The sequence below is a fragment of the Varanus komodoensis genome, unplaced genomic scaffold (assembly GCF_004798865.1).
Source record: "Varanus komodoensis strain SLA01 unplaced genomic scaffold, ASM479886v1 scaffold29_1, whole genome shotgun sequence".
Taxonomy (NCBI): Eukaryota; Metazoa; Chordata; class Lepidosauria; order Squamata; family Varanidae; genus Varanus; species Varanus komodoensis.
Genome location: NW_025335759.1, coordinates 7397216 through 7424448, shown reverse-complemented (window position 1 = coordinate 7424448; position 27233 = coordinate 7397216). Strand labels below are relative to the sequence as shown.

General features: G+C 47.8%; 1 protein-coding gene across 1 annotated transcript; it reads right to left on the bottom strand.

Annotated features, from left to right (window-relative positions):
* On the bottom strand, nt 1-22921 carry CRYBG2 (crystallin beta-gamma domain containing 2). The gene is made up of 19 exons (XM_044435283.1): nt 22061-22921; nt 18005-18052; nt 17766-17884; nt 15747-15903; nt 13529-13668; nt 12919-13045; nt 12282-12317; nt 11319-11455; nt 9551-9677; nt 7636-7778; nt 6072-6198; nt 5112-5144; nt 4794-4906; nt 3719-3848; nt 3357-3496; nt 2991-3114; nt 2095-2253; nt 1183-1342; nt 1-204 (listed from the first exon to the last, which is right to left on the bottom strand). Exons 1-19 carry the CDS (start codon nt 22919-22921, stop codon nt 116-118), a joined length of 2970 nt encoding a protein of 989 aa, XP_044291218.1. The 3' UTR covers nt 1-115.
* Between the last annotated feature and the right edge of the window lie 4312 nt (nt 22922-27233).

Here is a 27233-nt window from a genome sequence, read left to right as displayed (position 1 = left end):
CCTTCTCAGTGCGAAGGCCCAAAGGTGCAGCTTGGTCATGGAAGGGTGAGTGCCTGGGTCCCACAAAGCGATTGCTGGTACCTCACACAGCCCAGCCTTCCTGCTCCCCACCTCTTCAGAGCACCTGAATGCTCCACATCTGTGTGGGTCTTTCCTCTGCAGAATCCCAGAGGATTGCATGATCCCGGTCATATGATCGGCCTCCTAGATAGAAAAAGGAAGAAATGAATTGGCTGAATGCAGTTTTTCCCCATTTCTTTATCTTGCCCTGTTTCCTCTCCCAAGTGATCCTGTTAGAGATGATGACCTAAGCAGAGCCCAGTTTCTTGAGAGGGGAGGTCTTGGGGGTTCTGGTGCTCCTTCAGGGCTTGTTTATGCCAAGAAAGGAGGCAAAAAGAGAGGGAAGGGGAGCCCCTCTCTCAGCTCCCACCAACCACTGGCTTGTGCTCCCCAACAGTCTATTTCCAAGGACACCCCCCCACATTGCTTCCCACGTGAATTTCAACCTCCTGGGTACCCTTATGGGTATGGGAAGGGCTGTGGAGACTAGACCCTTTGGTGACACAGTGAAGTGCAAACTGCCTGGTGCTTTTTTATTAGGAAGGCTTGGGACAGAGTCTTCCATTCCCAACCCAAGGAACGTGGATTCAGGATCCAGTGGTGACAAACTCTGCTGCTTTCCATGTCCATGGCTAAGAGAATGAGTAATGCATCAGGAAGTCCTTGATTCAAATCAAGGACTCACTAAGTTCAGCCTCTGTGTCCCCATTTGCAATATGGGTGATCCTTGTCTTACCTTACAGGACTGTCAAGAATTACAACCGGGTGCCCTGTGAGCACCTAAATGTGATAATGCGGCCATCCCAAACTTGTTGTTTGCCAGAACTTTTGGACTTCAGTTCTAGCCAGCATGGCCAATGGTCATGAATGCTAAGAACAGGAGTTCAAAACGAGTGGAGAGCACTAGGTTGGAGAAGGTTGTGCTGTATGATTGCTAAGAAGAATTACACATGGAAGACATTTCCAGGAACTAAAACACAGTGGGAGGCAGGAGAGGTTGGGTAGAGGAGCCCTGTTAGGTGGTTTAATGCCTATCTAGCTATATTTGCATCCTCTTCTAGCGCATCCTCCCTTGCTTCCTGGGCCTAAATAAGAGTTCCCTCCAAGAAGCCAATTGCGTACCTTTCACATCAAGCAACTTGTCTTCAAACATCTGGCTGCAGATCCTCCCAAAGGAGTCGATGCGCCAAGTCTGCCGGGGCACTCGGCTCTCAGACCACAGCACCACCTTGGCACCCTGTGCTGCTGGACCGATCACCTGCAGGCTCATGTTAGGCGCAACCTGAAACACAAGGAAGGTCCCATCTATCTTGGATGAAAATGGCCATTTTGTATTGACCCTTGGCTTCTTGAGGACAGCATGCTGGATAAGATACCGTGACGACATTGCATTTATATGCCACATTTCTTCCCCTTGTGAGGAACCCAAGACAGCTGGCATAGCCCCACTTTATCCTAGCGGGAACAGAGCTGTAAGGGGGGTTTGGCTGAGCAGGAGTGACTGGCCCAGAGTCACCGCGTGAGCTTCGTGGCCAAGGTCCCTGTCCAGGGCTCTTGCCACCACTCCACACTGCTCTCTGGTGGGCTCCGCTGGTGGGCTCCAGAGGAATTCGCCTTACATTCGTATGGGAGTGACTCCACCGGGTGCATCTCTAGTCCAACCACCTCCCTGGGAGGACCTCCCAATTGCTTGGTCCTGAGTTCCTTTTACCTGGGATTGACCGGGGGACCTTCTGCATACAAGCCAGCCCTGCATCACTGAGCCAAGCCCCTGCCAAGGCAGTGCCCAGTGGCCATACAGATGCCTAACCTAGCTGTCTCATTTATTGTTCCTTCTGTTCCTGAGGTTCGTGCCACTGCTCAAGTGGGCAGAACTGCACCATCCATGCACAAGAGGCCTGGGGGAAAGGCCTAGCATATGGGATCTGCTCAGTCCCCACTCAGGCTGCTTTCCATGTTCTCCAAATGCTTCTGTTCCCAGGAAGCTGCACACTCCTGGAGGGGGAGACGGTGGAAGAAGAAAGACACCCTTACCTGGTTCTTCATAAGTCCCTCTTCGTAGTACCAAATGGAGCTGCTCTTGTCATTGAGCTCCGAGACCAGAACACGTCCAGCTTTCATGTCTTCAACATCATCTGGGACAGACAGGAAGGACTTCAGCTCTTCATTTTTTATCCGGAAGTAGATCCGTTTCTGTGGAGGGTGGAGAGAAAGGTGGAGACCTCTTGCATTGCCTGGGACCCTTAGCCCTGCAGACTCCTATTGTGGAGTGACCTGCCCGCAGTGTCTGTTGCCAGGGCAATGCACAGATGCAGGCCAGAGGAGGCCTTGAAGGCCATCAAGTCAAACTACTGTGTGATGCTCTGGCTTCAGAGTTCCTGCATCTTTTGCTTGAAGGCCTCCAAAGACCCCAGCACCCCTTTGGAGAACTGATTCCATTTCTGAATTGCTCTTCAAGAAATTTTGCAGGGTTCTAAGAGCTAGAAGGGACCTTGGAGGTCATCTAGTCCAACCTTCTGCTCAATACACAGTATAGAATCCACAGTACAGGATGCGACTACAGCACTCCTAACAGGTAGCCATCCAGCTGCTGCTTAAATGCCTCTGGAAGGAGTGCCCAGAAAAAAAGCTGTGACCATTAGGATGCCCCTCACAAGGTTTAACCACACTCTGCTTCCTTGCTTTTTCCACCCACCTAACTCTGTCTCTGTCTTCTCGACTTAATTTATATTGTTTTATAGGATTCTATTTATTTATGGTTGTGAGCCGCCCAGAGGCTTCAGCGAATGGGGCGGCATAGAAGTTCCCTAAATAAGTAAGTAAGTAAGTAAGTAAGTAAGTCTCATTAAACTGCATCAACCAATTCTCCAAGCTCAGTGGTACCTTTTGGACCCCACCCTGCTCCTTAGCCCAGGGAACTGGGTACCCACCTGCCTGATGGGGTACAGGGAGCCGATGTGCTGAAGCCCACTGTATGTCTTCCAGTTGGTGATCTCCACGCAGCCCAGCAGCCACTGGCGGCCTCGGAAATCACTGTGTTCACACAGCACCCAGCTGCACATGGGAAGCAAAGCATGGGGGAAATGCATTAGCAGAGATCCTTTCGCTCCTTCAGTATTCGTGAGATGGCATATTAAATGAGTGCCGATCCCCTTTGTTGCCTATGCCATAGACGGCAGGGAGGAAGGGGGAGTGCCCAGGACAGTCGTCATCTCAGGGGGATTGAGACCACTGGACAGCAGGTAGCAACGTCAGGTGTTGGTGTGACAAGGGTCATGTTCTCTTCTTGCACTTACATGCCACCCTTTACACGCACAGAGAGCACGTGGTTGTTGAACCCATCAGCCTGCAGGCTGCGCACTTCACCGTTCAGCTCGATCTCTTTCCCTTCGAAACACTCCAATGCGTGCAAGAAGATGGAGGGCTCGGAGAAGAACTATGAAAAAAAGAGTGCCAGCGATGATGGAAAGGGGTGGAATATGGAGGGGTGTGGGGAGAAAGCACGGGGCAAGCTAAGCATGGGGAGCAACATGGAGACAGGGAGGCTGCAAGGCCAAGCAGCCTGGAAATTTCTGCCCGTCAGAACCAAAGAAGAACCCCAGAGAAATCCGTGGCTGGCATCTCCAGTGGGGCAGCACCAGGCTGGGTCACAACTTACAATGGGGACTTTCTTCAGCGAGCGGATGTCCGTGGTGAAGAGGCAACCCATGGAGGTCAGTGTCGGATACTCGCCTTCGGACAGGATGTGTTGCTCTCCATTAAACTGCTGGTCGCCGTAGAGGATCCAGCTGAAAGGGGGCAGAGAAGCCCTTGACTCCAGTTACTGGCAGGGCAATGATTTGCCTCCCCACTGCAAACCTGGTTCCAAAACCATTCCCTGCCCTTCTTCTGTCAAGTTCATTGCATGTTTTTAAACATACACTTCTGAATGCATTTTCCCCATAAAGTACATATTTTATATGCATTTTGCTCTGAATCATGAGCTGCACACACGTTTTATCTCTAACTTGCAGTTTATGTAATACCCATTCAGGGAGTTTTCTTTTGAAAGCCGCAAATGGTATTGTAAAATTCAGTGAAATGCACATCCCAAAGGATAGCTGTGTTCTGACATGAACGTTATCCCAGCTGTGGATCCAATCACTTTGCTTCCAAAATGCAGACCAAGCAGGATGCCCAAAGTCCCCTGGGTGAACTGATTACTGCACCAGAGCACAAAGGATAGTGGAACGCAATCTCTTTCTATGGCATGAGAAGCCACTCCTTGCCACCTGCCTCCCACTGGAAGGAGCATGAGGAGGACTGGTGTGGAATTTCAGGGGAAAACCTCAGTGCTGGAGAGCCTGGGACTACACAGGTCTCTATTGAACATGAAGGCTGTTGTGGGAAAAGAGAAAGGACGTGCATGCATACATACCCATACAGAACGTTCAGAGAGTCCACAAGAGAGACAGCTGCCCCTTTACAGCCAGACCTCCCAAACCTGTTGCCCTCCAGATATTTTGAACTTCAATTCCCATTAACCCCGCTAGGCAGGAATGGTCAGGATGTAGATCACCTGGAGGGCACCTGGGTGGGGAAGGCTGCTTAAAGAAGTACCTAACATCTAAGTGTGTTCAGACAAATGCAGCATCTCCAGTTCCCAGGCCAAGGAGCATCTCTTAGAACTGACTTTTTCTCATCCTGCCATTCAAGCCCATTCAGCTGCCCTACTGGTGAAACACAGTGATTACCTGCCTCCACTGACCCGACAGGAGCGCAGGATGAAGTTGTCTGGAAGTGATACTTGGTCCTCCGTGAAAGAGATAGAGCTCCCCAAGAAGTCTGGATCTGAGAAGAGCTGGATCTAGGGAGCCAAAAAGCCCTGCATGAACAAACTGGGGGATATAACAGAGATGGAGGGTCTAGAGATAGGACAGCTACTGCCCACAGATGTAACTGCTTTGAAGAACAGTCATGTCCTCTCCCCCGGACAGTCAGGAAACTGTGTAAAATAGTGAGAGAAGTGTAAGACCCACTCTGACATCTCACACTAATGTCCAGTTGCTCACCTTAGAAATGAAGTGCAGACTGTGTTCTCTGACCTGGAGAGAGAGCGAGAGTGAGAATGGAGCAGGGTACATAATACAGGGGTCAATACAAAAGAGGATAAAATTTGCTGCAAAGTTGCCGGCAGATTTCACAGCCAGAGGTCCACTATTCCTCAATGCCAGCATCCCAAACAGACTGTAGAGTGATGGCAGGAGGCATCGCCCTCCTTCCAATAAAGACAACACTTTATTATCAAGTCAAATCAGAGCGAGGGCAACCTTTTCTGTCTTCACTCTGCAGCCTACTAGAGAAGTGAAGGAAAGGCACCTAACAGTCTCTCAAGACTTTGCTCTCAACTGCTGCCTGGACCCCAAAATGGGCAGCAGGAGTAGAAAAAGTGAACTGAGAGGGTGTGGGAGGCGGACAGTTTGGAAAACGCTTTCACAGATCTCTCCTTCCTTTTGAGCTGAAAAATTACATGCAGGCCTGTTCATTGTATTATTTGTTCATTGCTCACTCCTTCTTCAGGCTGAGATCTGACATATCCATGTTCCTAGCACCCATTCCAACAGGGTGTACCAAAGAAGATGAGAGACGAAGCTGGGTCACTCAACAGTTTTGCCAAAAGAACTTACTATTTCTTCTTCCCTCCTCATCTCTTTTTCCTTGTATGACATATCTTTAGATAGTAAGCCTGTGAGGCAGGACTGATTGCATGCAAGACGCTCAAGGAGCCTTTTGGGTTGAGGAGTGGGATAAAACAAACAAGCCCCCTATATAAATACGAGAACATTAGGATAAAGGGGAGACACTTGCTTGACAGATTCTTTGTTTAAAAATAGAACAGAGTTCTTTGAACCAGTCATGCAGGTGAGACCTAACTCTAACTGGAAACAGGAATGAAGGAAACATGAAACTCTTGCTTGGAGGTGAGTGGGCTTGAAGGTATAAACAGCAGATAAATGGTTCTGGATTCTTACTTGTAGGACAGGTTGCACCGAGCAGATTTGGTAGTTGTTCGCTCCCCAGTCTTCACAGTTGTGGTACACTCCTTTCTCCAGGATATACTGTTCCCCAGTGAAATTCTTGCCTTCGTATGCTACCCACCTGGACACAGAAACACCAACAAGATTATCTCAACCTCTGTTTTCAAGAGTCAGTTCTCAAAGCACTCCTACCCATTGGGTGCTTTGCAGATTCTTTCCCTGGGCCTGTGAAATGTCTTCCCACAGTTCTCAAGGCACACAGTCCCTCTAGCCTCGCTTTCCCCATCCTGGTGCAGAGGAAAAGAGGAAGCTGCCCCATTCCCCATCAGTTTGTCCTTCTAACCTGGTAACATTGGCACGGACTGGCAGCCGAGGCAGGAATTTTTCCAGCCCTACCTGGAGACCTGCAGATTGAACCTGGGACCTTTGGTTTGTGCTCCTCCACTGAACAGCAACAAACAGGGGAGATGTAGTCAGACAAACCTGGAAGGCATCAGGTTGCCTTTGATGCAACCTGGGCCCTTCTTGCCCTATGTATGGCCAAGCATCTGCTGAATATCCTTTGCACCCCGAGTGCCAAAAAAGCAGACTTCAGCTGTCCTGCAAGCACAGCACAATCCCACACCCCGTGTCTGGCTTTGCTTGCTGCTCTGGGACTTTTTGGCTGGTCCTAACCCAGGCATTATGCTGCTGTGGCTTCTGCTTGCACACATTTTTAATAAACACAGCTGTTGTTATTTTCTTCAGAGTCCTCAACAAGTTGCCCAGAGGAACCTCCAATGGCACTCCCCAAAGGGTCCCAAATATGGAACTCCAGGGCGTGCATTTTAAAAAATGTTTATTTTTTTCTATTGCTAATATATATACAAAGATATGTATGAAACATTCTAGCAGTTATGCACTGGCTTCTACAAAAGTGGACAAATGTCCAAGTATGTATCCTTATGAAGCTGGCATTTTTATGCCATCCATTCAATATATGGAAAGCACTGTAAGGTCCTCAATCCATTGCATTATAGAAGGTGAGTGTTGATCTTTCCAAATTTGCAATGCCACCTTTGCAGCTGTCAAAAGGGCACAGTGAATGCATGGCCTCTTCCACTGGATAATTTCTATGAAGCAGGTAAATAATTTAAAAGAGGGCTGAATATTAAAGGCTGTTCCAGTACAAAATGTATCTGTGCATTAACTCGGGCGTTGTTAACACCTGTGTCTGAAAGAAGCCTTAGTGGCACTGCTCTGCTGGCTGTTAGCAAAACTGGGCAATCCCATATTAAAGAGGTGTTGTGGTGTCTAACAGACGCAAAACAGAAGTTTTTGCTGAATAAGACCCATAGATATGACAGATGCCAAAGTGGCGATCCACTCCTTTTCAAGTGGTGACCATGGCAATTTCTCAAATTCCTAAAAGTGTTCCAAAAGGACTGGGGATCCCTGATTTGCACAGCTGCAATTTTCTCAATTCGAGTATTGCTTCCCATAATTTTGCAACGGCCTCCCCCAAAGTGCACCCCTCCCGCCCAACCTGTTCGCCTCAGTCATTCCCTGGGATACTCACACTCCACTCAGGACATGGATGGACCGTGTTGTCGATCTGTAATTGGCCAGTGAGACATCCGGCAGCGCTTCACTGAGCTCAATGCTGGGTCCTTCTTCAAAGTCCATGGCCTCAGACAGCAGGAGGGCTGGATCCAGGAAGCCCTGCGCGGGGGGAGTAGAGCAAAAATGAGGAGCATGGCAATGCATCACCAACTGCCTGCCCCATGCCCTCTCCAAGAGGGAGGAAGCACCCCCAGCAACACCACACAGAGACAGGGCTTCTCCGGAAAACACATCACCACGTCAACAGGGGCATGGAAGTGCATTAAACTTGCATGTGTTGATTTTTATGTATCGATGCATACTGAAAAATAGTTAATAGAATTTAAGAATAAATGTTACTCATTTCACCATAGTGTGAAAGAATGTGACCAGGTGTTAACTGTGATTGGACTTTGTCTTCAAATCAGAATTGAATGGAGAAGAAGCTGAAGAGGGAAACCAAGTTTAAATCATGTCAAAGCACTTGGAGGTTACTTCAAAACAATGTAACAGAGGCACAGATAAGATGCTTACCACAAGTGAGAAAAGGTAGCGCAAAGTCCAGGAAATCACCAGCATTGTTAACACATAGAGTCAAGGAAGCTATTGTGAAGAAGAAAGCTTCCTTCAAAAAGTGCAGGTCTTGCTGACAGGAAAAGAACAGATGGGACCATAAACTTGCACAAGGGAGAAACGAGCAGACTGTTAGAGAAGCAGAGAAACAGTTTGAGGAGCACATTGCTAATATCAAGGCTAATAATAAAGAATTATTTAAATATGCATAGCTACTGTACAACCTCAAGTGTCTGATCCTACCTGTCTTGGAAGCTAAGCAGGGACAGCCCTGGTTGAAAGCTGGATGGGTGGCTTAATGTTGTGAACTACCCAGAGAGCTTTGGCTATGGGTGGTATAGAAATAAGAACAACAACAACAACAATAATAATAATAGGAAAAAGTGGCTAAGGAAGCAGTGGAGTCATTGGATGATAATAGAATTAAAGGAGACCTAAATGGGGAAGAGGAAACTGCAAAGGAGTTAAATGAATTCTTTTTGTCAGTCTCCACAGCAGAAGATGCAGAATAGATACTTGTCCTTGAGCGTATGCATTCTGGAAGGGAGACTGAGGAATTAAGGCAGATAATGGTGACAAAAGATGAAATTCTCATCCTTATTCACATGGAATTTCTGAACTTACCAAAATATTTAACATGTTCCTAAAATTAGACTTTGTGCAAGAGAATTGGAGAATGGCCCATTCAACACCAATTTGAGGTCTTCCCATGAAGCTGATTGGTGGGAGGTTTAAGACAGATAAAAGAAAGGCACTCTTCACACAGCATATAGTCAAACTGTGCAATTTGCTGCTATGGGAAGTGGTATATTAATTGCTAATTAAAGGGATATCAGTAACTGGAGTGACTTGCAGGGAAAGGTCAGCAACAGGCAGGGGTCCCATGACTGTGATGATACCTCACTGGTGCTGAGGCATGATTTTATTTCAGTCTTTTATGAATCATGCATTCATTTATTAGCATGCAATTTATTTTTAAAGTTCCATGAGGCTCATTCGCCAACTGTTAGCTGACAAAGCATGAGAAACAAAGCTGGTCCCCGCAGGCTGCACGCAACCTGCTCTTGTGTAGGATGGTTGGGGGCACCGGCAGTTGCTCTCACACCTGAACATCTCAATTCCAGAAACTGAGCAAAGCAACCATCACCTTCATAATCGCGATTGTGATCTGAATTATCAGCATGATCTCAGTTGGCCCTCCTCCTGGCGGGCCTGAGATTTGGCTCTTATCATTTTAGATATTTGGCATGGCTATAAACAAAAGTAGTTTATTCTGTGGTGGCCCCTCTGCAGCCCTGGGAATGAACAGGCATCCTCACCGTCCGGATAAGCCGAAGCGACACCAGCTCTTCGTCGTAGCCTCCCCACTGCATCCAGTCGCAGTATTCCCCTTCCTCCAGCAGGTACTGATGCCCACGGAAGCCTTCCTTCTGATAGCCAACCCAGCTGAAGAGGCAAAACAGTCCAGCAACAAGAGAGCATGAACAGAAGGATAAAACACCAGCCATTGCCCATTGACTTCTGGACATACAACCCCCTCTCTGTTTCTCCACAGAAAACAGGCAATAATGTTCACACCAAGAGCCAAAGACCAAAGAACCAGCTTGGCCCTTGATGCCAAGGATAACATTAACCTGTGACTTAATTTCAAAAGGCCATCCCTTCCCTGAAGGCTTGTTGGGTGGAGTGGAAGAAGGAGCGGAATGAAAAGGGATGGCGCAGAGAGAATGAGAGAGAGAGAGAGAGAGAGAGAGAGAGAGAGAGAGAGAGAGAGAGAGAGAGAGAGAGAGAGAGAGAGAGAGAGAGAGAGAGAGAGAGGACAAAAGGGAGGAAGTGATGGCAAGATAGAAGGGGAGGGAAAGGAAGGTGGCAGAAAGTTGGGGAAAAAGAGAGAGGAAGAGAGAGAGAAGGCTGTAAAGAGAGGGGAAGGCTCCATCCTATTTTGGCTCTGGTCCCACCTATCACCAGCCTGTGGCCCCCAGCAACTTAAACCCAAAGAACCCCCTCCCCCTCAAAGACTCTGTGTCCCTGCTTTATACTGTTATGCAGTCAACAGAGATGGGGTTGCACCTGGACACTGTAATCATTTATTTCTGTCCTGTAAATGGAAGAATTGTCCCTCTCTTTTGTGCATAGTGGCAACTTCCAAGCAGGAGGGGAAATGGCATAAAGGGGGCTGCCAGGACGTGGGCCCATTTAGTTCAGTGTCATCTCATTGCCACGAGCAGCAGTGTCCCACAGGGCTTGGGCAGGGGTCTTCCAGGCGTGCACTGAGGAATGAACCCAGGGCCTCTTGCATGCAAGGTTTGAGCTTCACCACTGAGCTATGGAGCGTATGCTTTGCACTTTCCTAGGTCTCTTCCCTGGAAATGGAAGCCCATTTGCCCAGAGGAGTCCCTGGATTCAACAGGAGTCTTCACTCAATGGTCAGGAGCTGAGAAAAAGCGGTGGGCTGACAAGGCAAGTCTGAGGTTGTGGTGAGGTCCAAGGAGTCAGAGGGTTTTCTCTTCAGACACCCATGTGTGTTCCTTTGCTTTCCCAAAATGCTCAATCAGCGTTGCTCCTTCTGTTGAGTGGGGTATCCCAGTCTTCTGCCCCAAAGTCCTTCCCAGAAGGTGCCACTGGCCAGGTTTCATCAGGGCCAGGTGGAGGGTCACTTTCCAGGGAGGCAGTGAATCTAAGGTAGGGCATCTGGAATCTACTACAGTCTGTTGTGGTTTCCAGTTGCTTGGGAGGATGGGCCATCCCTGATCACCCAGGGCTTTCTAAGAGTAGGGTAACAGCCTGGGGAAGTGGCACTGGTCAACCAGGTGTTCAGGGAAGGTAGAAAGGTGGTAGCACAGTGGCCTGATCCTGGTTCCTGACTGCTGGTTGTCCTGTTCTGATCCCCCCACACACAACTCAGAGTCTCTCAGACTTTCCATTAAAGGTTAACCAAGCCAAGAAAGAGCCTCTCAGAGGCTTGTGAGAACTGCTACCAGTCAGAATAGATAAAGTTGGACCAGCAGGACTAAGATTATAGCATCTTCCCATGTTCCATTAAATGGGCACGCTTATTACTAGCAGTGGGTTCTTGCAAGCACTCACCAGCCTCCTAAGATCTTTAGAGAGCCTGCAGTAGGCATCTTGGAGTCTTGGTTGTTTTCTGGCTTCTTCAAGTTGTAGATGTCTCGGCTGATTTCCCAGCTATGGCCCTGGAAATGTGGCTTCTCATAAACTAAAGCCTGCAGGGAGAGATCGAGAAGCACACATCAAAACAAAGAGAATGAAACTGTGGATCTATTTCATCAGACTTTGCTTAGAAACATTTGGGCCTATATAGCTTAGAGAGATACAAAATTTTGGGTGAGAGAGTTTAGAATTCTCAGGAAGGCAGGGGCATTCACACATATGCCTTCCTATAGGAACTGCCATGGCTTTCTTTAATTGCAAGTTGAATCACAGCATTATAACATTGCAAAGGACTTCAGAGTCTTCTAGCCTAACCCCTGCCCCATGCAGGATGGAGCTACGGCATCACTGACCAGGCTGCTTTTCCCTACATTTGCTCCTGCAAAGGCACACCATACAGCAGCTTCTCCAGAATGTAATTTTATTCATTTATTATGACCTTTCTATAATGCTCACTGGCCAAAGTGCCCTCGGTGTGTCAGGAAAAAAAAATCCTAAACTGCAACAGAAGAGACACCCTTGTTTAAAAGGTTAAGCAACAATATAAAATAGAAGTTAAAATCAAAGCAAAACCTAACGGCAATGCAAAGATTAAAACACAGCAGCTGAATTAAAGCAGAAGCTGAAAGATTGAAACACCTGGGAAAATCAGGTCTTCTCCTGGCACTGGAAAGACAGTGTCAGGTGAGCTTCTTTGGGAAGCGCATTCCACCCCATGGGTGCCATAACAGAAGAGGCCATTTTGGATTCTTAGTCTGCAATTGGTTTTGGGACTCTGTGCTAGACAACAGGCAAGGGAAAGCTGTCTATCCTCCTTTTCAGCTGAGGAATATTTCTGTCCTGTGACCAAGCCTAGTAACAATCCCCTTTTCCTCTTACCTTGGGTTCTCCAGGCTTCTCTACAACAGGGCAACCCTGAAATGAGAAATGAGCAAAGTGAAGAGCACTCTGAGGTGATCTGCCTGCCCTCCTTTTTCTTCTCAAGTCACTCCCGTGTTCATTCCAGGAATATTTTCTATGCTCACATTCTCCCATAAGAATCTCCCCATAGTATGTCTTCCAGGCAGCACCTTGCAGCTTTCCAGGTGCTGCTGGACTGCAACTCTCATAATCCCTTACCATCAACTATGTTGGTCAGGGCTGATGGGAAAGACAGTCCAGGAACATCTGGAAGGCTACATTATTGCCTTCCCCTGTTCTTGGAGGTCCTTCTCCAGATGCCCTGCCAGCTGAGGTGTGGCTGAGTTGCACCTGGATGAGTATTTTCTTTGGCTTGTTATTTTCAAGAACTTATGAATTTAGTTTTGGTACTGTGCCAACCATGTTCTCCAAGGTCACATACATTAACTTTTAGTGTATGTCCACTCACCTGAGCCATTATTTTGCACCTGGCTCAGGCTGGTGGATCTTGGGGTTCTAGTGAAAACAAAGCAGATGCCACAAAACTGAGTTTTGCCTATCCCTGCTTTGAAGAATGGAGACAGGTAAGGCTTGGAACAGGAGGGTGGGTGCTTACCAGCTTGATTGGATGCATGGAGCAGATGGAAGGATCCTTGGCTCCCCAGGCTTGCAAATTAGGGTACCCACCAGGTTCTAAGACGTAAGGGTCATCATCGAAGTATGGTTTCGAGTAAACTAGCCACCTGTGGAAGAGAGAGAGAGAAGCATGAGCAACTGGCAAAGCTTGGCAGTGGTATGCACTCACCGAAATGAACCCAAAGGAGAATCCCCGTGGCAGTCCTGGAGTGTGTAACCAGTGATGCTCAAAGGTCTGGTGTGAGCCTCATTTTTGAGCTGCTGGCCTGATTCTCACTTCCTGAATCCTTCCATTCCCTAAACTGATTTTCTATGTTCTCCTAGTCCACAGAGCAGAACTCCTAGCTGCAGTCTGCCCTCAAAGTGAACCCCCAGCCTCAATACAGGAACAGAATGGCGACTGCATCTGTTGCCTTTCCCACCTGACCATCCCTGCTTGTGTGTTTTGGGGGTACAGGGGATGTGCTGCTGCCTCAGACTTTGGCTCTGAGGTCCACTGCAGCTGCCCCAGTTTCTGAGGACCTTTGGGCACTCTAGCCCTGGATTGCCTCTCATGCTAGGAATGCACAAAACTTATAACACTTTCGTACAGGCCAGAGTATACAATGATAGAAGATGCTTTCACAGGCTGTCTCTGAATCCGTGTGTCCTCTGCAGAATCTGTGAAAGTTCGTTTTGTGCCTTCGCCATTCTCCTCGGAAAACAAACTGATTTCAGGGGTCTTGTAGTCCTGGAACACAAAGGGTTGGCCCATTAACAGCGAAAATGTCAGAAAACTTTTGTTTTCTGGCCAAGCTAGTATTCAGCCTTCAGAAAGTACCATGCAATCTACTAGGGCCAGCAAGTCCTTTAGTAACCAAATTATATAGGTGGCAAGAAACTGAGATCTCTTACTTGGAGCCTTTATGTCCTATACTGAAATTCAGCCTGCAAATAAGATGCCAGACATCTGCTACCCAATTAGGTACGAGTCAGAACCAATGCAGTCAAGCCCACTTAGGTTTTCATAAGTTGGTGCAATGCTGCAGCCTAATTTGGTCTTTTTTTTTAATATATATATATATATATATATATATATATATATATATTATTAAAATTTTTAAACTAACACTAACAAAAAACATCAAACATCACAAACATTAACATTGGATTCACTGGGTCAACCTCCTACTACATATTTTTTAACATTCTAATATCAAATTCCAGTTAATTTATCATAGTTTGAAAAACCTCTAAATTTACACCAAGTCCTGTTTCTCCAGCCAATTATAAAAACCTAATTTGGTCTTATGAACAGTCTAAGGTGAGAAAAAATTACCACCGGGCCACTAAGCAGAAAATCCGTAGAAACATTGGTTTATTTGTTTATTTATTCAACTTCTATTCCACTATAACTAGTCGGAAGACTCTCTAAGCAGATTATACTTCTCTTTTATTTTTAGACGACTAACAGGCAGGCAGTCTAGGCAACCTGCTTGTGGATTTGATTTTAAGCCTGGCCTGATTGAATCATCAGTCAATTCATTTGTCACAAGTTTTGAATCTGCACCTTGAATTTGATGTGAATCTTCTAAAGCTGATGGCCTGCAACTCTCTCATGATTCTGGAAATGCTTTTTAAAACAATCAATGCATTAATTATCTCGGTTTTGTTTTTAGGCAAGCAAAACCTGAAGTACGCTAATATGTATGTCCAACCAAGAATGAACGGGTTATTCAGTTAAAAGGACGCTGAAGAAAATGAACGGTCTGCTCACAGGAGCCCTTCTCACGCCACCCGCAAATGGCTGAAGGGAGGGGCGAGAATGGGGTTGCGCCACCTGCTGGCCCTGCTCTGAACTGCCATGTGTTCAGGTTAGGGATACATGCATTTTGACACATCCATTCCCATTGATATTTTGCGGACAGTTAAACACCTTTCATTCTGTCATCTACTCATTGACTGAAATTGATTTTTTGAAACCAGAATTTTGTTTTACTTGTACTAATGCCCATAACACAGGTGGGCATTTTCAGCAATGTGCACTTGTGCAAATCTGCTAATGCACAGAGTTGAATTAGCAGAAATCCCACCTAAAGGTAAAAAACTGATCGGCAAGTCCATGGAACTTGCAAGACTTGGATACAGCTGGTCTGCTGTGGAATCCACAGGTCACTTTCTGAGAAGTTCAGACTAGTTTGAATCTGTCTGCATTTCTCTGACATCCTTGGTTCAGGCAGAGCTGTGAATAGAATCTACACTCTCCAGATACCTGCAAACTCTGCAAACGGCAGGATGCGGATGTTCTGCGGATCAGATGGCCTTTTTTGATTCTCCATAATTTTATGCAAATTTAGTTGTTGAAAATTGCCAAAAATAAAAAAGACCAAAAATCTGCTCCTCCCCCCCAGACTAAAGGGTGAAAATGTGCATTTGGGGGAGTTGCATATTCTGGGGAAAATCTGTACACTTTCAGAAGGGCAAATTTTTGCAAGCGGATTCTGTCAATGAGAGGATGACAGAACGAAAGGCCTTGGGAATTCTGCAGAATGCGGACAGCATGGATTTAACATTACTGGTGGTAAATTAGATGCTTTGTATGCACATAGTCCCAGGTTCAACCCCAGCCTCTCCAGAGAGGGCTGGAAATACTCTGCACCTGAAATCCTGGAGAAGCAGCTGCTCTTGCCAATCCAAGCAAATAGTACTGAACTAGAAGGACCAAAGGCCCGACTCAGCAAAGGGCAGCTTCCTCTGATCCCAAGTTCCCACAGGCAAGGCCATGATTGCTAACCGCCCAGCTTCCTGGGAGGAGCCAGTCACACTCACCCGCACAACCCTCTTCAGTGAGCCAATGTGGACGGGCAGGTTCTCCGTTTCAGCCCCGTCTTGATGGTACATCGCCCATGGGTTGCTGATTTGCACGTCTCCTTCCGCCAGCACACACTTCCGCCCATGGAACCGCGGCTTCTCGTACATCACCCAGCTGCAGAGCACAGAATGCAATGCCTGCTTAGTCTCGGGAAGAATCGTGCATGCCGGCTCGTGTTCGGCGCTACGGCAGCTGCCGAGAAGGTGTGGCAGCTCCATGATCTGGGCACCCATTCACAGGCAGAACATTTCCCCAGTGTACTCCTTGAGTGGAGGATCACCCACCAGAAATACATGACAAAAATAAAAATGGGTTGTGGTCAGCACCCAGGACCACCCCTTCATCCCCAGCTGACTTCTCTCTCTCTCTTTTAAATGGGGAGAGAGGGATGGAAGGGAGGAGGAGGAGGAGGAGGGAGAGACAAAATACAACTCGGCCAAAAGTCCAACACGCAGAGGCTCTTCTCATGCGACTGGCAGGCCTCGTTCTGAGGATGGCCGCTTCCCAATCACCCAAAAGAAGAAATGGCTCCAAGAAAGAGGATGAAAGGACAGTGATCTGCATAAAATGGATCCATGCTGATTTATGTATACAGATACACTTTTTAAAGTATTCAAATATGAAGGAGATTTTGATTAAAGGTCACTCAGGCAAATTAGGCAAACTCTGGTAAACCACACTGCAGCTCTATTTCAGTTCTAACCATCATTTCTAAACTTGCATCCCTCTGCAAAAATGAGGACATGCCAGTCTTACACAGATCCAAGTCTTCTTTCTTGGGTTGCTGTGCTTCCTTTCGCATGGCTGTTCATAAGAAAGGCGAGGCCAGTCGGCCACGAGGCTTCCTATCTGATTCTTGAGCTCGTGATGGGAGGCCCCGCTCCAAGAGCCATCCCACGGTGAGGTGGGGAGGGTGGCTACCTAGTGGGTGGCCTTTTCCGTAATCCCCACCTCTTTACACAAAGGTGATAGAACACACCCCTGCTTTCTCTTTTTGTGCTAGGCAAAGAATGTGCTCTTAATCCGCTCTGTCTCTGCTGTCGTGCGGAGTTTTAAGTAATTCATATGTTCTTGTTCTGATGCTGTTTCTACTGGCTCAACAGAACACTGTTTTTGTTTCCTTTTCTGACATTTTTTGGATCTTACCTTCATTTTATTGGGCTAAATGCAACTCATACATTTTAGAAATAACTGGAGACCTTGGCCAGCCATTGCTGCCAGACCTCCCAGGGTTGTTGCTAGGATAAAACGGAAGACAATAGGGGCTGTGTGTGCCACAAGAACTCTCTAGAGGAAGGGCAAGCGATAAAGGCCATCTCAGATGGAGAAGAGGGGGAAGGAAGAGGGGGGAAATGCTGCACTATGCCATATCCAGTATCCAGTCCATTCCTCACCCACCAGAAGGCAAGTCAGTGAGGTGGGGTTAGAGGCAAAATTCTTTTTTAAATGACAGATGGGGGCAACATGCGCTTTGTCTTGCTCTCGCTGGCACAGCACAGGATGGGCAGGGGGCTCCAAACGCAGAGTCAACCATTTGTCAGGAGTTCGACCCATACAAACGTGCCTTTGGGAACGGTTTTTAGTGCCTGTAGGTCATGACACTTTTACTGATGTTTGTTTTGGTTTGTTTACAGAAACGTTTTACTCTTTGCTGATGGTTTTTATCTTGGCTTTGTTAAGGGCTATTTTTATTAGTTGCTTTGTTATTTATAATACTGTTAGTGTATTTTACACCTCCCTGAAAACTTGTATTATTGGGTGGTGTAAAAAGTATAACAAATAAATAAGTTAAAACACAATGCACATCACGATACTGGCATGTTGCTCTATTTTCTTTTGTTTTATGATTTTTAAAGACCCTTTCAGGCCTGATTATCTTCCATATCCACCTGGAGCCTGGTTCCCTGCCTCTGTATGCAGGATCTCTCTCTCCCTTTCAGCACAACTCACAGCAAATCCACAAGAGGTGTGCTTACCTGCCTCGGACCACTCGGATGGAGATTGTGTGGGAGAGCTCCCAGGATGTGGCATCGGCCACATCACCCCAGATTTCTCTCTTCTGGCCCTCAAAGTTGGACTCAGAGTACAGGACAATCTAGAGTGAGAGAAAGACAAAGGGGAGGGGAAATGAGGAAGATCAGTAACGACACAATATTGCCCCTCCACCCTCCCTTGCTGAACATCTGGCAGCTGCCCTTGCTTTTTGTCTTCATACCTTCCCAGGCCGTACGTTAACTTTCTTTGGAAGCTTCTTTTCCTCGTCCTGCAATGTAAAGATAAATAGGAAATTATGCTAGGAAATGGGGAAAATGTTGCATTTCAAGAAATGTCAGGGCTCCTCCATTCGTCCTGCCTTGTTTGCAAGTTTTGTCCCTTGTTCCCAATCTGTGGGACAACTAACTTTTACATGAAGCACACAATATTAAAAATTGTGCTTAGAACTTGAAATTCAGTTTCTGATCTATTATACAAAATACAGCACAATCTTCCTTTGATTTCTGCCCTTTTCCAAATTTTGCTGTACAATTCTCTGATCCAGAAATGTAACCAAAAGGCCTCCGTCAGGAAGATGCCATAGAAATATGTATTAGGGAACATTACATACAAAATGGCAGCATTTTCAGGCAGGCTTTGAAGCCATTATAAACTCCTGTGGAAATGCCTACTCACATGCCCATCCCACGCCATGGTCAAACAAAAGCCGTTTCATTGGACTGATGCTGGTAAGAGCCATTTATTTATTTATTCATTAAAAGCTTTTGTATGCCGTCCTTTATATAAATATCTCAGGATGGCCTTGCCTGCATGTGCAGCACATAGATACTTGTGATTGTGCTGGCTGGTTAGAGAGCAGGGCTGGCGGTGGGGCCAGCCCTATTAGTGCATTTTAGGGAGGCTGCTGCCTCGGCCATCAGATCTGGAGTGGCAGAAAGGGCAGCAAATGGCTAGTGAGCAAAATTGTTATTTTATGGTTGGTACTGGAATGAGGAGGGGAACAACCTGTGTTTCTTTGTGTACCATGTGCCTTGCCTTGGGTAGTGGTAGTGAAGACACCACATCCTGGGTGTTCCTCAGATAGTGAAATGTCTGGAGCTGCCCACAACTGTAGCCACATGAAGTTGGAGGGGAAGGGAAGGGACGGGAAGGGAAGGGACGGGAAAGAAGACGGGGAGAAAGGTCTTGGGAGAAGGAGAAAATAGAAGGATGGCTGAGGGAAAGGAAAAGGAACACAAAGGGCAGCTACTGCATTTCTCTTGCACATCCACACCCTGCTTTTCTCCCTCCCTCCCCATCTTCTGTCAAGCCACAGCTGTCTGCTCCACCCCAGAAAAATGATGTTGCTCTGAGCAGTGACACCAGGAACTGAGTGTTGGGTTGTGTGTGTGAAGATATATTGAAGAAAGGGAGTTGGGAGACAGAGAAGCTGGATAGTGGGAGGAAAGGAAGACAACCTCTTCTCTGAACTTTATTTCTTTTTAAATGCATACTGTGCCTTTTTTCCCTGCAAGGAACCCAAAGTTGTTTATATGGTTTTCCTTGTTATTTTATCCTCACAACAACCCTGTAAGGTAGGCTAGGCAGAGAGACGGGGTGGCCCAGAGTCACCCAGAAAGTTTCATGGCTGAGGATGCTCTTTAACCCGAATCTCCTGAGTCCCAGTCCAACACACTAACCACTAACCTGCACTGGCTGGCTGAAGGAAATTGGAAGAGAGAAATAAGGTGAATATATCTACCACTACTACCGCTGATACTAAAACTCTGTAAATAGAGAGAAATGGAAGAGAGAGAAGGTGTTGAGGAGAAGAAGCAAATGTAAAAGGAGCAGGGATTAGTTAAGTGTGAAACAGGGAGAAGATATGGCAGAAGGAGAGTAAAAATCTAGAGGCACAATGAGGGAGAGGGAATATATACATTATAAAAACTTCCTTGGCTTACAGCCTCCGCTTCAGCAAAGTCTGCCTTAAAAAGAGAAGCTCTCTGTAAAAGTGATAGAATGCTAAAATTGTAGAATTGGTAGGGATCTTGCAGGTCAGGTGGCTAATTCCCTGCTCAGCACAACAACTCTGGCAAAAGGTTACAAGCAGCCTCAGCTTAAATCCCCACTTCTCATGGCTGAATGTTCCACTGCCTAAGATGCTTTCCCGGTTAGGAAGTTTTTAGTAAACTTTAACCAGTCTCTGCTTCTTGGCCATTCCCCCTTTATGTTCTGCTGTGTCTTTCCAATTTCGAGTCCTCTGGGGCAACAGAGCAGAGCAGGGGGTGGTTAGCCCATCTCCTCTGCACCACTTCCCTGATCCAAATCAAATAGCCCCAAAGTCATTTCTTGCCCCTATGCAGGGCATGATCATGGTACGTTCCGCTGCGGCGCAGACACCAAGTGAGTGAGCGAGTGAGAGTCAGGTCTGAACCTGGGGGCGGTGGGGCAGAGGAGGTTGCGAACTGCTGCCTGCCAGCTCTGAACAAATTGGCACCCTGCACCCCGGTTGCACACGGAAAGAAAACAGGGCCAGGAGATAATCCTCCATCTCGTGGCGCAAGGTGCAGTTTGGCCTGAAGATGGGAGCAGATAACGCAGCCTTTGTTATGGGAGGATTCGGGTGCTGAAACAGTTTCGTAGCCAGGGGCGAGGGTGCTGCGGCTCGCTGGCCTCCAATGGATGCTTCCTGAGCAACAAGCAGGCAAGGCGAGCTCCTGAGCCAAGTTGGGTCGCACTGGCAGAAATCCCCACCACCATTTTCAGTGTGTTTGCTTTTCCAATTTGAGGGAGAGGGGCAAAAGAAAGAGGGAAGAACCTGCAAAGGAAGTGTTTGGAGAAGGAGCAGGTAGGAAAACCCTTCGAGATGGTGCATGGGAAATACAGGGAAATGAAACACGTTGCTGATTTGAGCAGACATAGAAAGCAAGGGGACCGGGCTGCTTTAATGCAGAGAGAATCGGAGCAAGAGGAAGGCTGTGGGTGATCGAAGCCATCCTGCCCCGAGGCTAGAAGGTGTCTTCCAATGCATTGAGAGGGCAGCAGACTGGGGAAGGCTGGATGAACTATTCTGGGAGCACGGAGTGTGAGGAGGGCTACTCCTTGCTTGTAAGTACATTTTATTTTTGCCACAAGTTTAAGGGTGCAATCCTACACATATGTACACATATGCATGGCTGGCTAGAAAATTTTGGGAGCTGTAAGATTTTTTAGGATTCTCCATAGGGTTGTGCCTAAATAAGCCTTCTTAATCTAAATAAGAAAAGGAAATAAGGAAAAGTGAGAGTGCAAAGTTGGGGCATTTATGATAATAACATGAGTTCCACACTGAGCAATAGTTTGTTTGTTTGTTTGGTTTATGAAGATATACCCTTTGTCTGCCTTCCAGAATAAACATGGTCTTGGATGCAATTGGAGGTTGAAGTCTGTACATTCCTAGGTACATTCACAGACCCCACAATATGCAGTTGATATCATGTTGTTGTTTTTTAAATGTGTATAAATATGTTTTAATCTATGGAAGGAGGACACACATATTTCAAAGATTTGCATACCTGATGCATACATTTGGTAAAATATGCATGAAAATACACGTGGATTTTCATATGAAAAGACAAAAAAACAAAGCCACAATCTGATACACACTTGAGTAAGGACAAGATTCAAGACAGAATTCAGAGGGCTTTGGGGAGCTTTCTGAGGTGCTTGTTTGTGTTTGATTCTCACCCACATCCCTGGGTGTTTGTGGTCAAGAGTGGGTCTCTGAGAGGCCCATAAAGTTTGGACGGCGTCACCTGTCAGCCACCCGGGCCTGAACTCTGCCCCAGAGTTTAAGTGGCCCCTTTGGGGTTCCTTCAGTTTCCTTAAGGAGCATCACTGACTTGGTCACAGACGTTAAGGAAGATAAAATGCAGCATAATGAAGATTAAGCCCACGAAGCCTTCTCAGTGGTGCAACACCCAGTAAGTGGAAGGAGACCTGGGTAGCTGAGTAAAGACCTCTGTGGTTTGGGCCCTGTCATCATTTTCCCTTTGAACATAGTTTTGGTTAACCTGCTTGGCATCTGTCAGATGTTGTCCCACCAGTCCTGCTGCAGGCCAAAGGTGGAGATCCAAGGACCAGAGCCCTTGCTTGCCTGCATCGTGCTGCAGCACTTCCCTTTAAGATGCACATGGAGACTTCAATCAGCCCACACTTCCCAAATGTGCCAGAACAACAAGGGCAATGCCACTTCAGAGAAGCAGCAGTGCTGGAGTTTCCACTAGCTTCTACCGCACAGCACAAATTCACTCACCTGAGCTTCTGGCTGGGACGCTGACTCTGCCTTCTTGGACCGAGCGGCGCGCTGCTTGGAGCTACCATACGCCCCTGGTGCTCTGGAAGAAGGCTCAGCATGGCATCTGGATGGCATCGACTTAAAGGTCAGATATTCCCATGCATTTTCGGCTGGAGGCTCATTTGGAGATGCCTGGCACTCCTGGCTGACTTTCAGAACAGTTGAGGCCAGTGGGAGAGCAGGGCATTCCTCTTCTTGCCCTTGCACAGGGTCTTTGAGTGGACACTTCTCTGGGCAGATGAACCTGCTGTAGAGGAAGCTGTTGTCCAAACGAGAGTAAGGCTTGCCTTCCACGGACTTTTTGTCCACAAGGCCAGACAAGAGAGACATGCCCTTGAGGACGTTGGCTCGGATCAAGTTGGCCTGGTTGGTGATGGCTTTAGGCGCAATTGCCTTGGCCTCTGAATGGTTGGGGTTTTGCTTCAGCATTCCCAGGAAAGACCCAATGTCCTCCTCGGTCTTGTGTGACATATTTTCCCAAGGGTAGGATTTCCCAGCTGGATCGGTTTCCTCCCTTTTTTCGTCGTTGCTGAGATATGGGTTTTCTACTTCCTCCATCTCCTCCTCCTGCTGCTTCTGCGGTTCTTCCTTTGCTTCCTCTGAGTTCTGCTCAGTGAAAGCACAGAGGGGAACCCTTGACTTGGGCACGATGCGGTCTTCATGGATGGGTGGGAGGAACGCGTGCTTGGCCAGGGTGGAGGGGCGTGGGGGCCTAGGAAGCAGCTTCAGGGGCTTTCGGAGCTCGGTCGGCTCCATGTTGCGGAGGGTATCTACAAAAAGCTCCATCTCCACTACTTCCTCTGGGTCATGTTCTGCCATCTTGTTGCTGCTCTCTGTTTTCTGATGTGGAGGTTCACAAGAGGAGTCTGTCGTCTCAGCAAGGGAAGCATTTGGCTTTGGCAAAAATAGCGGGGAAGCTTCTGTCAGATCTTTTTCTTCTTCCCTTGGCTCAGCCCAGCTGGTGACTTTCTGGTCCCCTGGAGCCCCTTCCCCTTCCTGGGCTCCAGTCCTGAACACACCTATTTCTGCTGCAGCATCTGATGAACACCAGGTACTCTGGGATCCAGATGCACCTGCCTCCTCTGTCCTTGACAGGCTGCCTTCCTGGCCGGACCAGGTTGCTACAGGGCCATCTGGACTGAGCACGCGTGGCTCCCTTTCACATCTGCCTGCTGTGGACAGACTGCTGTGCCTCTGGGATGCGAGACCGCGGTGCGGGCTGCAGTCTCTCTGGGGTGTGTTGAAAGGAGCAATTCCCTCCCTGGATGTGGTAGTCTCTGTGTTTGATGTGAGCGGAGGGTTTGGCACAAGCATACACCTTTGCTTTGGGGCATCGCCTACACCAGCGTTTCTGGACTGAGTCATGCAGCTTTCTTGTGGCTGCCCTGCTGAGCAGCAATCGCAAGTGTTGCAGAAGGATCCAGGGGGCCCTTTGAGGGCATCCGCATCTGGGAGATCGCCCTGGTGCTGCCAGTCTTTGACAGGTGGGATGCAACTGACAGTGCTCAATGCAGGGAGTGCCTGTGGCTGGACTGGGCTTGTGTTCTCTGCCTCAGATCTAGACATGACAACCTCCCGCCCGGCCCTGTAGATGGTGGCCCTCCCTGCTTGGGGGACGACAACTTGCTGTTCAGATCGAAAGACAACCATGCTGCTGCCTGTGGGACCAAACCACTGGATTTGGGATTTGGCAACAATGTTGGAGCTAAGAACACCAGGCTTGGGGCTTGACCCACACGAGCCACCCAAAGGTGGGGTGCTCGGGACAGTGGGTGTGTAGGTTCCTCCTGCAGATCCACAGGACAATGTGGTGCTGCCAGGACTTCCTTGGGTCTGAGGTCCGACAGCGCTGACCCGATGGCTTTCGCTCAGGGATCTTGTGTCTGCACTGAAGCTTGGCATTTGGGATTCCACTTCCAGGGGGCTTTCAGCCATGGGAGGGAGATTCTCCTCCTGAGATACATTTGTGCTTGGGATGTGGCTCTTTTTCCAAGATCCAACAGCCAGAAGAGTATCAGGAACATCACGACTGCAATTTTCCCCCTGGGATTCAGCTCCTGTGATGTTCTTAGCAGTGTCTTGTTCTTCTGTCCTTCCTGGCTTTGAACTGGGGGAATATACTTGAGCAAAGACAGGCCCATGAACTGTGAAATCTCTCCGTGGGCTGAGAGAACGGGAGCGCCTTGTAACTGAGGCAGGAGAGGAGCTTCTACATTCTGCCGGGGAAGATGAGCGCCTGGAGTCTGCTGTGGCAAATGGGTGCCTGGTGTCTGCTGGGGAATTTGGGCACCTGGCATCTGCCGCGGAATAAAAGCGCCTGATATCTGCCACAGAATGCGAGCACTTGATGTCTGGTAAAGAAGATGCATTTTGTATATCCGTTGGGGAAGATGAGTGCTGGCTCTCTGCTGGGGAACACTGGGCACCTGCTGAGGATGATGGGTGCTGGCCATTTGCCAGGAAGGCAGAGTGCCTAGCATTTGCCGGAGAAAGGGACCACTGGTTCTCTACAGGGGGAAAGGACTGTGTGGAGTTTCCTGGCAAAGGACAATGTCTCTTATCTGCTGGAGAAAGGGACCTCTTTCTCTCAGCTAGAAAAAGGGACCGCCTGGCATCCACTGGGGAAAATGATCGCCTAGAATAAGATGGAGAGCAGGACCTCAGTGTCTCTACTGGGGAAAGGGTTTGCCCATGGTCTGCAAGAGAGAGAGACTGCCGGGCATCTGCTGGGGAAAGGGACCGGCTGTTTGCTGGAGAATGCGACCTCCTTGTTTCTGCTGAGAAAAGGGCTCTCCTGGCATCCACTGGAGAATAGGATCGTCTTGTCTCTGCTGGAGAAAGGGATCTCCTTGTCTCCACTGGGAAAAGGGATCTGTGGGCATCTGCTGGAGAACGGGATCGCCTGGCATTCACTGGAGAATGGCAGCTCCTTGGGTCTGCTGGCCAGGCAGGGTCTCCCAGAGAATCTGCTGAGGAATTCGTTGAAGAAAGTGAACTCCTGCTATTTGCTGGGAAAAGAGGGTGGGAAGACTCTTTGGATGCAAGTAGGCGCCTGGTGTGCACTGGGGACCGGGAGCGCCTTGTGTCTGCCGAGGAGGATGGGCTGGCAGTGTCCATCCCGACGAGTCCCTTCTCCCAGGCTTCGAGCAGCACAGACACTTTTGAGGGGCTCTTACTTCTGGCTCTGACTCCGGCCCTTTCTGCCACCTGGGCTAGTGCTGGTGCTTTGCACAAGGGCAGTTTGGCATTGTCCTTTGCTGGCCCAGGTGCTGCCTTCTTCCACTTGAACGAGGTGCTTGCAACGGCTCCCCTGGACTTGCTCTGACGGGAGTGTGAGCCGCCTGTAGCTTTTTCCATGGTGTGCTGAGTGCAAAATAGGCCTCTTCTGACGTCGCTTGGACTTCTAGGTGCACACGCTTCGTTTATGGTTGCCAGGGAGATTCCACTTGACTTGGAAAAGCTACAGGAGGTGCAAAGAAGGGAAAAGGACAAACACGGTTAAGTTTCAAGAAGCCCGGGGAGCCCTGAAACTCTTTTCATCATTGTTTATTGGGAAATATAGAAGTGCACATTTCCTGTAATGAAAACCCATCATACTCCAACGGCGCAACTAGGGCAGGATCCTGGCCCTGCAAACCAATGCCTTATCCCGAATGACCACTCAGAGAATGGCAGGCAACAGATGCCAGAGCAGCCGAAGCAAACTCCATTTTATTCCTGCTATGATTTGAACGGATTTATCATACAAAAGTACACATGCTCAGTATTCGTATTAAATTTATTGATCAGGGTTTGTATTATCGATCAGGGCTGGTTCTTCTAATGTATCTGGCATGCAGAAGTGTCTGAAAAGCAAGAAGTTCTGCGTGGTGGTGATGCAAGCAGACTGTCAGTGCACGGCTATGTAAGGGGGCCTCTATAAAACCAGAGTCCAAAACTGTCTAGCAGTAGCACTGCTTCTGTTATATTCTCTTCCTGATCCCCCCGGGCAACACCAAAACCACGTCTGACAGACATTTCAAGAAACCTCTTGGTTCTTTGGGACACAATCTTCTGCGCTTATACTTTTCAAACCACAGATTCATCATTCTTGTTTTGGGAGATATCCCAAGAGGGTCATCCAGCCCAGAGATTGCAGCAAGTTGGGCTAGGACCAATCTATGGCTTAAGGGAATCTTCTGAATGGCTTGCCTGACTGACTGCCACTGGTCTGAGATCAAAGGAGCATGCAGTACCCTGGCCAAGGCCTATTAGTCTTGTGTAAACTCATTAGCCCTTGTTAGTTATGGAAGCAATTCTTCTAATTTTGGTACTGACTTTGACTATAATGCCCCTAGCTCAAATGCCAGAATTTTAATTTTCTTTTAACTATTTGTGAATCATTTTTTTTACCTAGTGGCATACAGCCATAAAGAGAACTACATATCAATTAAACAATTAGAACGGGATGGGGAGGGGAAGAAAGCAATTACAAAAGCAAGCTGCACTGCAGAAAACTTGCTCACCAATACTCAAAACTTGGCTGCCTTGTGGCTCTTCCCAACTACCTTCTCTCACTTGCCACTGAGCAGCAGTCATACCATCAAATTGCAGCAGTGGGAGTGATGAAGGGCCCACTTCATCAGCTTAACTGAAGGAGAGCACTTTGTAATGTTGGTGCCTGAGTCTGATTGTTTTCCTCTTCCTCTCCCATCCCCCTTTCCTTTTGTGCTGTGTCACAGCTATGTTCCATAGGACTGCTTATATAGCATGTATGAAGGCAGGCCCCTCCTAAAACATTATAGTCCACACAAAGCTGTGAAAAACTTGAAAACCACTTCCATGCACACAAGCCTTAATCTTGCTCTCAGAAGAATATGTAATAATGCAGGATTAGTTTAAATGGAACATGATTTCATCACCGTATACTCCCTTATTAAAGAAGAGCGGTACATAATGAATTAAAAAAGCCATCTGCAGATTGCTGGGGGATTTCTTCTCAGGAAGGATTCATATGATTATCCTTCCCATTACACAGTGGAAATTACTTCTTTAATATTTCCCCCCATGGCATGGGTGTGCTCGGAATCCATGCAGATAGAGAAACAGCATGCCAAGTGCCAACCCCCTTTCCCTAGCATTTTCTACATGC

Excerpts from the sequence above, each read along its gene's own strand:
- CRYBG2 (XM_044435283.1), bottom strand. The coding sequence starts at position 22,921 with ATGGCAGAACATGACCCAGAGGAAGTAGTGGAGATGGAGCTTTTTGTA. Across the intron at positions 1,343-2,094 it reads AGGGACTTATGAAGAACCAG|GTTGCGCCTAACATGAGCCT; the intron begins GTAAGGGTGTCT and ends CTTGTGTTTCAG. Across the intron at positions 205-1,182 it reads CAAGTTGCTTGATGTGAAAG|GAGGCCGATCATATGACCGG; the intron begins GTACGCAATTGG and ends TTTTCTATCTAG.